At 38.9% G+C, this 17,666-nt stretch overlaps 1 protein-coding gene across 4 annotated transcripts in view; it reads right to left on the reverse strand.

Annotated features, from left to right (window-relative positions):
• Positions 1–17,666, reverse strand: part of METTL4 (methyltransferase 4, N6-adenosine) — a 26,859-nt gene continuing 9,193 nt past the window's right edge. For 3 of the 4 annotated variants that reach the window (XM_054192685.1, XM_054192688.1, XM_054192684.1), the window contains exons 8-9: positions 17,005–17,093; positions 1–10,189 (exon numbers count right to left, since the gene is read on the reverse strand). In XM_054192685.1, coding sequence (XP_054048660.1) covers positions 10,044–10,189; positions 17,005–17,093 — 235 coding nt within the window. In that variant the 3' untranslated portion in view covers positions 1–10,043. The remainder of the gene's footprint in view (positions 10,190–17,004; positions 17,094–17,666) is intronic. The other variant, XM_054192686.1, reaches the window with a different exon arrangement.

A 17,666-nucleotide genomic window follows, 5' to 3' on the forward strand; every position in this document is an offset into this window, starting at 1 on the left:
TCTCAGCTGGATTTTCAAGAGTCAGATGACCGTGTTTTGTGACATTCAAAATCACATGAAAGTATACATAAATCTCAAGCAAATCTAGGTCTAGCATGACATAAGACTAATTGCTGCGACTGCCACAACGTACAACAACATTGTCTAATAGAACGTCGTCCCTTTAAATTACATTATTTTAGACATTATCCTTCATTGCAGTGTTCTGAAGCCACCACTTCTGCTTTTTCTCATCTTGTTCCGGAGCCTCCATTTTCATTCTTCACCTACAATCATGCTCCCAACGACGGAGTAAGTAAACCAGAAAAGTGACTTAGCGTACGTGACTCTGAGCCTCTTACTCGGTAATGAGCATGTGAAAGGTGGTTCTTTAAAAATAACAGCTGAAGGCCGGAGTTGCCTTTCTGATCTTTTCCATTGTACATGGCTAAGCATTTTGCATCACGCAGGGCTGAGCACACTGCCAACATAAACTGGGAGGAGAAAATAACTCAGGAATGAGCTCAGACCACACAAGCTAAATGGAATCTTTATCACGGGTAAAATTTTCAAGAAATGAGTGAAAAGTTCATTAAATATTTTAAAGGTTAGTAGTGGAGACTTCTTTTTTTAACACAAGCTTGGCATGCATTATCACTTTTCGCTGGGAATCCTACCCTTTATGCTGACTCTATTTTGGAATTCAGACTTTGAGTAGATTTCTTACTCTCTCGGAGGTCCTCATAAAAGCTCCCTCATTGCATGCAACCAGTCATCTCTTCCTACACTCCCTGTTGGTCGTACGCAAAAATTCTCTTTCTTCGCCTAGGTGCTAGAGGTTCAGTTTGACACCCGTGGCAGTTAAGTGCTTCTTCGTCTAATGAACCAGATGATGTAGAAGTCCAGCTCTTGCTGCCGTTGAGCTGCTGTCCTGGCTGCATGCCCCTGCCATCCTGACCCATCTGTCCGAAACCATATCTGAGAAGGCTTCCTTTTGTCCTTGCAGCTGCATGAAATAGCCAACCAACTAAGGCCCACCATCAGGACTGGCAAGTATATTTGTTTTCAGCATCTCTGTGGTGAGTCAGTGAGACAGATGTACTCTTCAGGGCTAGCAAAGTCGCATTGCCTTTTTATGAATAGCTGAGGCATTCGAAACTGCAAAACAGCTTCCCAGAGGAGACAAGTGAGCCTCAGCCCGAGACAGCTCAGGCCCTCCTGGAAGACTCACTGCCTGGAAACGCTAGAAGGTAAGAAATGGCAACAGCAACTGTAAATGTCAAAGAAGAAACTTACTGCTCACAGATGATATATTGAAGATCCCCATCCAGTGGGAGAACTGTATATGATATTAAGCTCTCCCCAGACACGGAGCTCTGTTAGGTAGAGCTGGAATATTTGTAACCAAAGTAGATAAATGCTTTGTCTGCTTTTAGAAAGCCTCCTGAAATATTTGGTCTTTTTCAATCTAAACAGATTTATATCTCAACATGAGGAAGCTGTACTAGGACAAGCAGATAAAAGGCAACGTCTACAGGTGAAAGCGTTAACATAAAAGAGAGAGTATAGCTCCAACGCACCCTGTGACCTAGAAGCGAGAATTGCAAGATACTTAGCTCAGTATTTCTAAAACTGCGGTCTGTGATGTTTCTAAGGGTCAATAAAAGATATAAAAGATGTTAAAAACATTAGATAGCAAGAGCAGCTATAGTTCATTTCTAGAGAAGGTGGGATACAAATGTAGATTATAACGCAAGGCTGCCAAGTTCATAAAACAGTGAACTGCAAATACCCTTAACTGCGAGCATTAGCTCAGTTCCTTCAAGGCAAAGGATTAAGTATAAACACATGCAGCCTGTAATTATAATTTGGTTTGATTTCCCTGCAAGACATGGAAGGAGCTACTTCTGATGCAGTGAGTAAAAAGGCTGGGGTCACATGGAAAAACATGAGTCAAAAAATAGTCACAGATGGTTTAGAAAATACTACGCCTGCCTTATAGAGAGCTGTCTGTTGTTTTCTACAGTCTGAATAAGCTGAGAAATTCACAGAAGGGATCATCAGTCATGGGGAAAGTGGACACAAGGAAACGCCAGTCAAAGGACTATGGCTTTACTGGTGTAAACTGGCACAATTTCATCAACTTCAGTGAAACTTCCCAACTTCATACCATCTGAGGACCATTGCATTTACCTCCAAGAAGTGCTATGCAGAAAAGTGAGAAAGAATAAAGGTCCTGCAAAAATGAAATCACCTATAGCACCCACTGGGAGAAAGAAAACTAAATACTTGTGTGTGTAAATCTTACTCACATACTCCCTTCTCTCACAAACACACAAATACATAGAGTATGCGAAACGGTAAGGACTGTTTGCTAATCCCTGGCTATTGCAAAGAAAGGTAAGTAATCCTCTCTAATCAGATCTGTATGAAACTTCCATTTTTTCATAATGAAACATTCATGTTACAGATGCCCTGACAGATTTTACCATCTTGCCATTTTATTGATTCTTAAATAGGAAAGCTATCATACTTCTGACTGCTCCTCATGAGGAGACTAATTACATTATTTCATCATCTGGTTCATCAAAGCAGGAAATACTTAAGTGTCACAGCTGGTCTCAGACTGAATATCTACTACCAAGATTTTAAATGAAGAATATTACATATTCACTGGGTAAGCATTTCATAAATAGCTAGACAGTAAAAAATGATGAAGACAACACATATCATCTCACAACTCCAGGCTGCAAAGGGAGTCTTAACTCTACCAGTGCATTTGGATTTATTTTCACTTCCTTTTGCTACTACTGTCATGCAAAGAGGCTTTGCATAATGATGAGATCTGGAAAAATCAGAGAGTTATTTAGATTTCCAGTAGAGATTTATAACTGAGAATTAAAAACTCAGAGGCAACGCCTTCATTTTAAGAGAATCCCCTATTATTGATGCAACCTTTCCAAGCAGAGTGCTGGCCACTACAGGGGGATCAACTGCAAGGAAGCGCATCTCCCATGGAGAGGACCAATCCCACTGTCCGGTCACTATTCACTGCCCATCATTCCTCTCCGAATGCGTGGGAAATCTTGTTTTGCACACACCGCTTTGTGCAATAATTAAATCCTCCTGTAAAGAAACACATGGGACAAAGCCAGGTATTAAATTTTATTGGGCTTCACCTTCTCATACGTGTATGCAGGGGACAAGAATCGACAAGCTACGCCTTTTAAATGAAGTTTGTTCACCATAGTGATTTGGAGTGAAATTGCCAACTACCACCAGCAGACAGCAAAACGCCTAGGCTTTGGAGGTCTACTTAAGACCTCAAAAAGAGCAGTGTGATAATGGGCAAGTCATTTCCTTTTAATAGCATTCTCATGAAAATCATATGTAAAAGCAGAGTCTCAGTATAATACCAAAACCTCAGTAACTTAGTTATGGAATAATATAATCCTGTTTCTCTTACAGACCTATAATGTCATTATGTAAATGGTTATACAAAGCCATGATTATATCAACAAAATGAAATTGTTGTGTAAGACAGTTCCCAGTCTCTGTAAATGAGGCTTTTCAGCGCTATAAAACCAGAAAGTTTCCTCCTATAATGTTAGAAGGAACATTAACATTGTTGATTCCTGTGGCATTTTTTACTTTGAGGGTTATCACAACTAACCTTGAAGATCACAGGACCAAAATAATAATATATATGTGTAAGTTGCATCATGCAGAGAAAATTGTAAAAATGTTTAGATTCCTGTTATGTTCTGCGCTTCCTTGACCTTGTTAGAAATTTTGAAATCCTTGTAACTTTGCCTGCCCGTTAGTTGGTCAGAAATAGCTCTTTGTAATCTAAACCCTCTTGGTTTTTTTTAATGAGTTAGGCTCTAGGCCTCATAAAATTTTAGATGGAAGTTTTGACTGGGTCACTTTGATGTGGGAAAACGTAATTTTTATGTCAGAACTGTCTCTTTGAAGTTATATGAAGCAATAGATGAACCATGAACCTCAGGAAAGGACACATACTTCCTTTCTGAACTCAGCCTAACTTTCGGAGTGCACAGAGTAATGGAAGATACAAAGGTCACATAGTTAAAACCACACATTGAACAGTTTGAGGGCAGTAACAGTGTCATAAAAATATTTTCAATAAGCTGTCTCCTGAACTAATAGCGTATAACTGTTACGAGACAATACTATTAAATAAAATGGTAAAATTTAGCTACAAACTTCAGTTAATGATCCTGTAAAATCATGACCGCATTGATGGTATTTTTAGCCTATTACATTATTAGCAATTCTTTCAATTTCTATCTAATTTCTGCCTCCTTTAGGCGGAGGAGAAAACTATGACATTTTTCTCTTTTTGACCTTCATCTTGCAATTTGCATGGATAACGCAATTTCTTACCTGGATCTTTCTTTAAGCAAAATATTTTTTTTAAAACAGAAAATATGATAAGGAAAAAAAGGTCAGAAATCAAATTCAGATTTTTGTACTTTCTGCAATTGACCTGTAACCAGCAGTGTGCAATGTCCACTGTGCTAACGGTGTCTTCCATGTTGAAAAATGCTACCATTTCCAAAAAGGCTGAGATGGATCTTTACAGATTATAAATTCTCAAAAGTCTGTATAAGCTAGTCCACAACAGTGGCTTAGAAAGCCATGAGCAGTGCTGTGGGACTAGCTGTGGACTAGACTATGAAAGCGTACAATTCTCATTATTCCACTGCATTTTGGGCATCGCTTACCACGTTGTCTGTCACGTCCTCTTTATGGTCCCTCATTTTCTTACACATTAACTGTGAAAGAAACGCTGTTTAAGGAAGAAAAGTGAACGGGAAAAAGAGGAGGTCTAAGACAGGTCAGGGTGAGGAATATCCCACTGGTTCCGAGTGCTTATGGGACTGTCAGCTCCACAAGGTTTAATTTGGGGCAAATAGAGGTAATGTCACAGACAAAACGAGAACGTCTGACCTCCCTCTCCCTTCCCCCTCAGCAGAAAATACTGTTTGGGTTTTACAAAATAAAAGGAAAAATGAATGAGGGTGCCCAATATTCCAAGTAGCAATAAGCATGGCTATTTTATTTTAAGTCAATTTACCTACTGACAGTGGAAAAAAGAAGACATGCCAATGCATATTGAATGTCAGGAGGAAAATATCTCACTCAAATATTTGCCTTCATAGCATTTTATTAGTAGTGCATTCACATTGAATACTATCTCCCTAGGTGATCTGAAAAAAGTCACCTATATTCAGAGGCAGGGCTATCATTTCCATTACAGTCATCAAATGAGGCCTCATTTTGTTCTTTTGCTATCAAACAGGTAGCACCAGAAAACCGATAAATAAAATTGCAGTCACGGAGAACAATCCTGCTATGGTACTTTTGTTGTGTTTATCTTATTTACTGCTAATTCTTTTCCGTCCTTGTTCCTACAAATTAGGAAACACAAGGATTAATGGAGAAATCACAGCTTTCTCTCACATGGCTTGCACATTTTAAGTCCTTGTGACAGCAGGCAGTTCCGCTCTTGCCACAATTTCAAATCCTCAGCTCCAAGAGTGTGGCAACGTGGCACTTCAGATGCCTCTGCTGCCATGCCCTCTCACATCTGACCACCAGGCCACTCTTCTCAGGCTATCACCATTTAGTTTGGAGTACCCAAGATGCCTTCTCCAGCAGCAAAGAGCACTTGTGGTTGAGCCATAGAAACAGCTTTCTGGGTGAGATTTCCATTATACTGTTGTGCATGAAGCTCCCCTTCTGTCCTTGGGAACAACTTGGAAGACCCAGTTTAGGAAGGCTGTCTTGCAGGAGCGTCCTCTCCCAAAGGTGTCTAGTTAGGCTGGTCCATGCAAGTTGCTTCTGACAATGAAAATCTCCACTCGTGCCTCCCAACATGGTGGTTTTTAATTGTTTAGCAACTGCAGGCTCAAGCTTTGTCAATACAACAAAGCAGATGTTGTCCCTAGGCAAGACATGTCCCTAAGCAAGGCTTGTTACTAACAAGACGAAGGCCATGCCTTTTTTGCATGGGTGGCAGCTTATCTACTCCTACTACTTTCTCTTCCTGGTTGTTTTTTTCTAACTTCCCACTACTCCTGAAATAACATCAGCATTCAATTACCACCACTAGTGAAAAATACCTAGTCATTTCAAGGAAGGGTTTATCTGATCTTATTTCCTGTAACAGCAGAGCCCTTGAGTCACGCTAGGTCACAGCAACAGCACGTACCTCTTCTACCAATACCAGCCCGGACCAAAGTACAGTGGGGCTCCTCCTGATCCTGGGAATGCTTCCTATGGAGTCAGGTTGTATCCAGGGCACAGAGCTAGGCCAGAGAAGCATTTTTTAGGTCTTGCAGTTTAGACATTGGCTCTGTGAAACAGCAGCTCCTTTCTGTGGCCGTGTTCTCCGCAAAAAGCAATCCCCACCCAGGTGAGGACGGAAGGGCACAGGATGTGCTGCTGCACAAGGACCCTACTAGCCACGACAACAAAAACATGTTTCTGTGGCAGAAGTCATTAAGTCAGGCAAGCTCCGCTAGACTGTCAGCCCATTGGGAAAATCCCTGCCAGCTGGGACACCACGAGACTAATTTAAGTAACTTGAACAAACCTCATCCCTTGGCTATTCTCTAGCCATCTTCCATTCCCTTACTGTTGTGTTCAACCCAAAATAAGCAGCAGGTAAGTCTTAAATGGTACACTGAGGTTAATGAACACAATTCTCAGGGCATAGTAGCATTCTGCTCCTGTTATTTTATCGCTGTCTATATAGTTTAGGAATTGATTTTCAAAGGCAACTCCACTGCTGCTGATACCTACCTGAGCTGAATCCTATGAAGAGGTAAGAGCTGCTCACTTACTTCACTTTTTAAATAACGCTTAATCTTGCAAAAGAAACTTTCCTGTCTCCACAGGAGTTCACACCTAGCAATCGCTATTCCAAAAACATATCTTACTGGTGTAATTCTTTTTACTTTATAAAAGTTTAAAAATACAAGTAAAGGTCATATGCTAATTTGACATTTCAAAATCATAGTCAAACCTGAAGCTTCATAAAACTAAGTTTGATTATGACACTTGATGTACTCTACATATAGGAATAGCTTAAAATTACTTCTTATTGCTTTATGAACCGAGTGTTTCTTTTTTGCAACAAGACATACTTTTAAGGGGCCTTAAGTAGTGCAGAACACCTAGCCAAAGCACTTTTTTATCATTGTCCTGCTAAAACAACAGCAGGTGTACCAAATAAAGTACCTTCTGAAAATTCCTGAGCACAGTTCTCACTTCACCAAACTGCCAGAAAAAGAATTTAGAACTGAAAAAAACTTCTCTCTTGTCAACGTTGTGAGTAAAATACACACTTCACCTATTTGTCCTTGGAATGTGTGAATTTTAACATACCAAAATAGAAAAGCAGAAAATCTCTTCTAAAATTGGAGGAAAAAACCTATTGTTTCTTAGAAACACTGAAGATGTGCCATAATACCTAGGCTGCTACTTACCATATTCACCTCAACATCTCATTACTATCCTGTATTCCTCCATCCTTATCTTCTCCCTTGTTCTGTCATTTCTCACCAAGTTTGTAAACTCTTCAGAGCACGGTTCCTTCTTTATACAGGGCTTGACACAAGAGAGGGCATCTGTCCACCACAAAAGAGCAAGTGGTACAGATAATATTATTCTTTCATAAAATGAAATTGGATCTTAAATTGTCCTTTTATATTAGCTGGCTTCACTCGTCACTGATTTTTCAGTACGCTTTGAATTCTGCCTCAGAGGCATCATCTGACTGACACCGAAAGATCTGAGGGCTGGTTGGGGACAGCTAGCAAAGTGTAAGAGGCTATTTAAATTATGAATTAAGCATAACAGGTGAATAATTATGTTTAAAAGATGACCCTGAAACTATCAACTGCTAATACCACCCTGAGATCTCTGAGATAGCAACAAACTGAGATACATTAAACCTCCTCCTGAGAAAACCCAGTGGTTTCAGGTTGGCTGCAGATGGAGAACACCACTTTTGCCATATTCACAAGGTTTTCTTCATAGCCAGAGGGCTGGAAAAGTGGCAGAGCAAACTGCTGTACAAGGCCCAGTTTTGTAAGTATTTATGACAGATCAGGTATTATTTAGACTCCAATCTTCAACTTTTGATTTCCAGCCTGAGGAGCTTACAGCCTGCCTGCACATCTCCATACAAACCATGCTCAGGAGGCTGGATTCCCAGCTGCTGGAATTCGCTGCTCAGCTTCTGAGCGTGGCAGAAGGCTGCGACTTGCAAAGGGACTCCATAGAAAAGACAGATTAAATAGATCATAAATTCTTAAACAGCTTGAAGAAGGGTTCTGCTGCTTAGCTCAGAGGAGGGGAAAGGTGGCTTCCCGCTCTCCAAGATTGTTCATCCCTTTCCTTTATTTGCAATTAAAGGATAATCTAGAGCCATTCACAGCAGCGGATGGGGAACAGACAATATCATCATTTCTTGTGCTGTTTTACAGAGTACAAAGGGAAAAACAAGATACGTACAGCAGCTATGATTTATTCCATACTTAAGTCTCATACACTCATTTAGTACTGGATGAGACCATCTTGGGAGGGGAATTGTGCCTGGGTACTCAGAAGCTGCAGGTAGGGAATGTCTTGTAATACTGAAAGCAAATAAAGAACCTTCTTAGCCCTTGTAGTTGTAGGTAAGGTTGCTTACGTACTGACAGTTTAAGATGTAGGCTACATAAAATCATGCAGCAAAAAGCGTTTTGCCTGGTAACTACTTTCACTGTTACATCATTCAGTTATTTTGAGTATGTTTAACAGGGGGAGGGAAAATGCATCTTCCTTGTTTTGTATACTCTACTGCTCCAATAGGCAAAACATGAAATTGAACGGTAATAAAGAAATTTGGTCTGGAAATTAGACACTGACAAAATTTTATTTTAATTTTATTACAAGGGATTAAAAAATAACCTGCTAACACTTAAAGTTTAATTTAAACACCTTCACACCTCATCAGACTCCCAAAAGGGAAATTAATGTAGAGAAGGTATGTAATGCATTTTGCTCCCCATTATATACAGTCAGAACTCAGGAGCTTGCCATCATGAAAATCAGCTTGTCCAGCAGCTCTCTCTCTACTGCTGCAAATGAGTAAGTGGCAGAAGCTTCATTAAGTCTCCTTTTTTAATTTTTCAAAGCAAATTTAAGGGCAGCAAAGGACAAAGTGTACCATTCTTAAAAAAAAAAAAAAAAAAGAAAGGTCATTTTTATGCTAGCTGAAAAATACAGCTCACCGGCATGGCTTTTTAATGTTCCAAGAACATAAGAAAAGAGATTTTTTTAAAATACCTATATTCTGTTAAAATTTCAGTTAAATCTAACAGCTGCATATGCAGAATTTATAAGATGTTGAGACTGATCTTTACAATGTATTCAAAGAATGAACACCATAAAGAGAAAGACAGAATTGCTGACTGATTCAAAATGTAATTTTACATAGAATGCGGTCAGTCAACAATTCACTTGCCAATTAACACAAGCACCAGCACCGCTCCTTTTGTTTCCTGAGGTAGACAGATACAAACATGTAGGAAGATACACTACCTCCATAATTATTTTAGTTCAAAACCCGCTGTTTTGCGAAAAACGATCATCTTTAAGAAAACATATGTAATTCTGAACTGCTTACTTCCATTGCCACTCTTTAAAAATAACACATTAACATTCTTTAAAAATAATACATCACAAGTGTAACACTGTAACACTTATGATGCTCAGATTCGACAGCTGCAGTGAGAGTACTTTAAAATATCTTTCTTTTCTTGAGGTTTGAAGAAGACAAGGATGGACTTACACTCTAACGTATCTCAAGATCATCAAAACAAAGGACGAGCTTGTACAAATGGAGATACCATTAAACGGATGTCCTGCCACTTCAACCAAATTGGGTTTGTTTCTGTTATCTTCTGAGTGTCCCATCAGTAATAAAGGCAAGTTCAAGAGCCTGCTGGGAAGGCGCGGCATTTCAGAATTAAGCTACAAGACCCAACTCAGTTTTCATTCTGCAGAAGAGTGAAGTAATCAATGTGCTGAAACTTCAAAACCTCGTTTCCCCAGCTGGTCCAGCCAGGCTGTAGGTTGCGAGCAAACAACTCCAAGCATTCCACATCTGGCTTGATAAACTCTGCCAGAACCGCTGTGCAGGAGAGAAAAAACAAAAAGAAAAGGTAACAACGGTGACAGAGGTACAAGTAACAACAGTAAACAAATAAAATCTCCCCTGTGCTGCTAGTGGATGAAAAACAGAACGTTTCATTAAAAAAGGGAGAGACAGCAAATTAATTTCGAGGGTTTCATCAAACACCTGGACTATTTATAGTGAGAAAGTCATTTTAAACAAGTGCCCTTGAGATTCTAAACAATATTGTCAAGGCCTTCAATAGCCTTGATTTATTGGTTTTCATTTAGAGAAAGGGAATGAGGATTTATTTCAGCCTCTACATAAATGAGTTCTGAATTTTTCACTAATATCAACCAAACACCTCCTAAAGACTCACTTAGTTCCTATAACACAGGGGTAACATTTCTAAAAATAAATGAAACCTTTCCTTAATTAACACCACGTTATTTTCCTCCACATCTTAAAGGGGACACAAAAGCATTTTTTAATGACAACCGTTAAAAGGTAAAATAAGAAACACCAGTTAAACAACACAGCACTAAAAGGGCTATAAAAATGCAGGTACTTCTTTTTCCCCCCAAAACAAGCTTGGCAACTGAAGAAATATTTATACACTGTCGTCTTCCATTCAGTAACATAAATCTCAAATTTCTTCCACAGTGGGGCGTTTTTACTGCTCAAATCCAAATAAATAGATGCCTGTCATTAACATTGTGTCACTGATTATGACTGGTATTCTAGAAGTGATAGAAAAAGATCTTGCATTTCACCTATAAAGTATTATTGCAAACAGTTTATTGCTAAACATGCTACTTGTCATAGAGAGCCATTTAGTTTGTGGTTAGATCAAACAAATTCTTAACTACGCTTCCGTAAATAGCTACAAAGATATTACATATAAAAACATGCATGAAAAAAGTGAACATTTAAGGAATACCCAGCACAAAGGAGGCAGAAACACTGAAAAACATTATCTATACTAAAAATTACATGTTAAGCTTTTATTTTTGTGACAGAGGACAAAAGAAAAAAGACTATGAAACCATTTCCTTTTTCAAAGAATATCATCGTCATTTTTGTTCAGATCTCCCAGTGGTTTCTGAGTTTCTGTGGCTTAAAAATACAGCTCAAATCCAACATTATGTTGCTTGACTCAGTCTCATCAGGTATGATCATTGCAGAAAGCAAAAATACATGCAATCAGCATACATCAGAGTATGAGAAGAAAAGCTTTTTTTTTTTTCTTTTCACGCAATCCAAGTTCTGACTTTTTGCACCAAGTTTGCCAGTCACAGACTGCCTGTGAGATCCCAGCTGATCTTGTCACAGATCGCTCCTGTTGCAGAAAGCTGAGCATCCACTTCACTTTCTACTGAGTGTTAAGCAACCCCAGATGCATTTCCTACCTACATGATAGCATCTTCCAAAGCTTCAATCCACTCAAAACTTTTTCATAAGTATTTTGTAATGGGTCTTTCCAGACTTTCTTGTATTTTGGCATGGCATATAAATCTATTCTCCTTCCCCCGGTCTCTAACAAGTGTCAAATGAATGTCTCAGATGGGTTATCACCTAGGCAGCTTTAAATCTAAAAAATCCTGCTACCAGCAGGAATCTTATTCTAAAAACCTGCTTCTTTTAGAGGCAAGCTAAAATGTTTAAACAAACCAACATTTGCAGAGAAGAGTCTGGGAGGTTTAGAAGAAAATGTACCTTCTGACAGAAAACTTGCTGCACTGAACATTGCTGTTTGGTGCCACAGGTGTTCATCTAATTAGACACTGCTTATGAGTAGCTGCTATTATACCATTTCGCAAACCCACCATATTAAAAAAAATGTGGTAAAATTTATTGTTCTTTTTCCACACTTTATTTAGCTAAGTATTTCTTGTGCACAATTTGCTGCCAACACGCTCAAAGGGCTGGAGCACCTACCCTACGGAGACAGGCTGAGAGAATGGGGTTGCTCAGCCTGGAGAAGAGAATAAATTCCTAACTACGTTTCAGTAGTTAAGACTCCAAGGAGTCTTTATTGCAGCCTTCCAGTACCCAAAGGGGGCTTGCAGGGAAGATGGGGACAAACTTTTTAGTTCAAAACCATTAACCCTTTTCCTGTCGCAACAAGCACTGCTAAAAGAGGGCAGATTCAGACTAAACATAAGGAAGAAGTTTTTTATACAATGAGGGTGGCAAAACACTGGACCAGGTTGACCCCAGAGGTGGTAGATGCCCCACCCCTGGGAACCTTCAAGGTCCAGTTGTATAGGGCTCTGAGCAACCTGACTAGTTGAAGATGTTCCTGCTGATTGCAGGGAGGGTTGGACCAGGTGACCTTTAAAGGTCCCCTCCAACCCAAGCCATTCTATGATTCTATCACTTTAACAAAGGTCTTCCAAAAATCTATTCTCTTGATCACCTATGCAAGCCCATGTTGCAGGAGGTTTCACTTTTTCCACAGAAGAGAAGGAAGAGACTGTGGAAAGCAAAGCTCCAAAGCTTTCAATAAGCTCTCTGTAAGCAGATCCTGACATCTGTAGGATATCTTTTTGACCCTAATGGGCATAAGATCATGCAGAGCTTACTGCAGAGTCAGGCTTTACATAACTTTTTTCCACCCTCCATATAAAAACAAAATAAAACTATTTTGTGCTTTATACAGGCTTCTAAGTAGAGGAAGCAGTTATTTCGGTGACAAAATTTCATTAACAGCATATTAGTACCATTGACATTTGTTCTTAAAATGTATAGATTAAAAATATCATCACAGCACTAAGTCCAGTAATCAAAAACAGTTAAAACGGAGCACCAAAACCTTCAACGCCTAAGAGAACAAGTTTTAGAAGCACAGATTCGACCAACCTCAAAGACCGGTTTGCCAGAAAGCAAAAAAAGAGGTAGCAAAAAACACGGTCAGCTCAGCAGAAGCAGGAAGTTTGTGCCAATCTCTCAATCAATTTGGTTATAGAATTTAAAAAGGAAGTCCCAGGAGCCTCCCCCTCTCCTGCTGACAGAGAGGGGGTCCTTTTTAAAGCCAGAGCTTTTTTTAAAAACAGAGACAGATTACATATAATTCAAGATTACATTGTGGTATGATTTTTCATTGCTAGGTTGTAGGTATTTACATAATCACAACAGGCAGTAACTTCCACTGCAATGAAAATTACCATATCAAGAGGGCAATAACGTGGCTGTATTTTGTTGGCATAAAATCTCATTACACTGGTTTCCTTAAAATAGGAAAAGTCAGTGTTCAAGTTATAATTTATAGCTTCTTTGTTAGGCTTTTACGTCACCAGAAGGCTATCTTAACACAGATCTGACTTGCAGCCCTTAAGTAAACTCTGGGGGTTTTTTCCTCTGATAACAGGTTACAGGATCTACATCAGTAGATCAAATATAAGTTTTTCTACAATAGGAATAGATTAAAAAAAAAAAACCAAACACAAAACACCACCAACAAAAACACCACCAACCACATTTACTTCTATCTGCTTACAGATACCACTGACAATAAACAGCTTAAACACACGATAAATAGATTATTCTTTATCCCTTGCAGGTGTAATAACACTATGAGAACAACACAGGCATCTATACTTGGGCATGTAGTGCCCTAGGACACACAAAGCCAGCACCAAGCTGGCTGGTAGATAGAGCACTGGTCTTGTAGAAAACCCACTTCCTTCCAAAGAGCGATCCAGTGGTCAGGCAGGATACCTGCCATACCTGCTTATTCTTAATCCCCAAGAAGTATTGAAGATGCATGCTGCTAAAAATGTTTAAATAAGAAAAAAAAAAATTCTGAAACAAGCAACAGTTTCCCCTTATCTTTTGGGCTTCCATTACCTAAATGGCAAGTTCTGCACACCACATAAAGTGAAAGTTACTTTGTTGGCTATTTACTGTCTGATTTGTGAGCCATACAACACACAAAACATAGCACCAAACTCATTTCATAGTAACCCTTCAAAAGAGTTTGCAGTGTTTCTAATTATTGCCCAGTTTGCCTAATCCTTGAACAGAGTATGACCAGAAAAAGATGTGAAACTCAGCACAAAGATGGCTTTACATCTCTATCCTTTCTGAGCTTCGAGTTAAACCTAGATATTGATGGACCTATCAATTAGTCTAACAGTAAGGGCTCACACAGTGCATAAGGAAACAAAAGGCTTTTACTTCTTTTTACTTTCCAGAACACTATTATAACAGGGCCTAACAACCCAGGGTTGTTACAGAAGAGTGTTCCAAATATTTCCCATTGCACTCTTCTGCAAGAGATATGCAAAGCGGCTAGAACATAGCCAAGAATGAATTCCAATGTTTTTAGGCATAGTCCTATATTATTTTCTAGCCATAAACGTACATAATTAAAAATTGAAGGAGAAATGGCTGTAACAAGAAGAATCTATAAAACAGGAAAAGGAAAAGGTATGTTAGAAGTCCTACATTAGTTCACATCGTCTGTGTAACACAGTAACTTCTATGTCTTCTAAGAGCAACATTGAATTGAATTAGGAAGAAAACCTGCTGTTATTTGAACCAAAACCTGGAGTAATAAGCTTCTTTATGCAAATGCGTTAAAATGAAATTTTAAGTACATTTACAATGACGTATTAAAGCTCCAAGTACTGAACAAGGCCCATGCATCACTAAAAGCCCCTACAGTTGCAATTTCATGGTTAAATGCACTGTAGGAACCCAAATATCTTTTTTTGATGGCTTACTTTAATTTACATCTTTCCCTTCCCCCAGAGAGATAAACTGTTATAATCAGTCATTAAGTGGATACATATGCACCAACATACAGTCTTTACAGTAGTAACGAGAAATAAAGTGCCAGACAGCATCAGTAAATACTAATATTTTTGGCTTTGTTACTACTTAAACAAAGCATGAAGAATGTGTGTGACTCATCAAGTGTCCTTCTCCCCCATTGCCAAATCTCTGCTTCTGTTCAAGTTTCTTCTGAACCACTCTAGGATGTAGCTCAGCTGCTCTCTACTGGCCACTTGAGAATACTGTCTGATCATGAAATCAATACCCTTTTATAACACTGAAGTCAAAGCATCAGCTACTATGGTCTTATGGTCCCAGTCTTATGGTCTACCTTTTCATTCCATAGCCGTGTTCTGAATGGAGCTGCCAAAACTGTAGGATACACATGGATTTTTGTGAAAACCTTGTAAATTACTGGTGTTCCTCAACAGCAAATTAATTTTTAATTAGACACATAAATGTTGCGCAATGGTATCAAATCCCAGCATTCAAGTAAAGACTCAAGAAATATATACATTAGCACAGACAATTTCTTTCAAAAGCCATTCAGAATCAAAGGATTCCCCAATGTGGTTTCTAGATTCTGCCCTACAAAATAATTGTTTTGAGGACCGTTCTGGCACTAGAATTCTCTGTAATATATAAAAGCTGCTGTTTTGCACCCTTGGATAGCTCACAAGTTTCCTGTTTGTGTCCAAGTGTGCTGTTAAGTATTGGTTTTCTGAAGAGGCCCTAGGTGGCTGCCTCACAAATCACTACCCCACCATTCATTAGCTTAAACACATATACTTTCTGCTGTAAAACAGGCTTCAGAATTGCAAAAAGATTCTCCTAGAACTGCCTTTAAAAAAAAAAGTTTTTAGCTAACCAAAGTATGCGTCTTCTCAGGTTTTTGAGCAGGTGTGTACGTGTATATATATATATATTTATATTTATACACACATATACACACATACATACACACACACATATTAGTTTCATAAATACAAGCCCAAAACACAAATTTTGGAGCCTCCCTGAATGTATAACTGTCCAGATCAGCTTCCTAACTGAAATTTCCCTGTTTCTTGGGAAGAGAAAAAGGAAAGCATGTCAGTGAAGCAAACTGTGATGTCTCTCCTCTCTAACAGCATCATGCCTTTCCTCTACCTGCCTTTTCTGATGTGATTACATAGCACCACATGCACCAGGAATATCTGCAGATTCATCATGAGTCTTCCCCTTGGAGGATGAAACCATTTTTGTGTGAGGTATTAAATAATGTTTCTTACCATAGCATTGTAAGGCACTCAGGTCCTATAATGATGGAAGAAGTATGACTTTCTATTGATGAAATTAGTCAGTAAGCTTGCTCCAGAACAATGTGCAAAAGGTAACGTATGACACAGAAATCTTCAAATCCTTTGGACTAAACTCTGAAAAGTTGAATTCATACCCACACTAACCGGCTGGTTGGAGTTACTGCATCAATTTCAGTAAATTAAACACAGCTCCTCAGAAACAAGCAGGGCATGCCTTATTTGTTGCCTATTGTTAACAATTTTAAAATAATTAAGTTTTTGGATTTAAAGGCACAACCGTACTGCAGATATATAAGCAGCTCATGCAGAAATAAAAACATTTCTTTCAGGATGAGATAATAAAGAGGTTTCTGCTTTTACTAACCAAGTAGAAGATATCCTATTTTATACATTCCCAAAGTTCCCCCCTTCCCAGGCGCTTTAGGTCATTTGGCATAACTTCATACATATAGTATCTGTAAACTGTTCCTGCAGCATTTAAAACAAAAATTTAAAAAACTCAACTTTTGTTTACATGTCTACCCAAAATATGCACACAATAATGCTGCTTCTTCTCATATTCATTTTTAGAGACAAAAACATAGATTCCTGACAACATTTTTAGAAATGTTGAGGAATCATAAGTCCTGTTGGGCAAAATTGCTTGGCATATGGGAAATTAAGGCACCTCATATATAAAAATATCTCATTCTAGGTACATCATTTCAGACATCCAAGTCCAATGCCCTACAGAAACAATAAAGCAAAACGTACCAGTAAGAGGGGGTTTATGCGAATGCAGACTGCAGGGTATGCTGACAATTAACTTATGTTCTGGAATTGGAAGTACATCTTCAGGTTTCCTGTCGCATAAATCAGAACGGGAAAAGAAGTATGTGAATGAATACCAAAAAATGTGAGGCAGGTCTCCCAGGGCTACTTCAGATGGGAGGTAACACACAGGATGTTCCTTCACAGTCAAACTTCAGGTAAGTTGAAGGGAAGTTAAATGTCACTTAACCATAATATATAAAAGGACAGTTTGTGAAATCACTGAGGCTTTAGGCAAAACGTGGTTAACAATAGCCATAAAAAGCCATTGAGAACAAACAGCATAGGCCTGTATGTTTTCATGTGTAGCAAAACATCAGCATCCCCAAAACTGCACCAGCCTGTGCCAAGGACTCATGGTCCAAGGGAACCCGTCAGCCAACGAAGTCCCATCCACAAGGCTTTTTTATCTAAGCCAGCTCCCTAACACACAGACAGATATAAGGAACAGACAAATGTCCCCATCCTTTAATCTCACTAAAGCACTCCCTCATCCCAAAGCTAGTAAGGCTATTTTTAGGTTCAAAAAAATCAGACAAAAGACGACACCAAGAGAAGACTTTGGGACATTATATTGTATAATGAACAAGTGATATATACAAAGA

This window comes from Rissa tridactyla, chromosome 2, assembly GCF_028500815.1.
Source record: "Rissa tridactyla isolate bRisTri1 chromosome 2, bRisTri1.patW.cur.20221130, whole genome shotgun sequence".
NCBI lineage: Eukaryota > Metazoa > Chordata > Aves > Charadriiformes > Laridae > Rissa > Rissa tridactyla.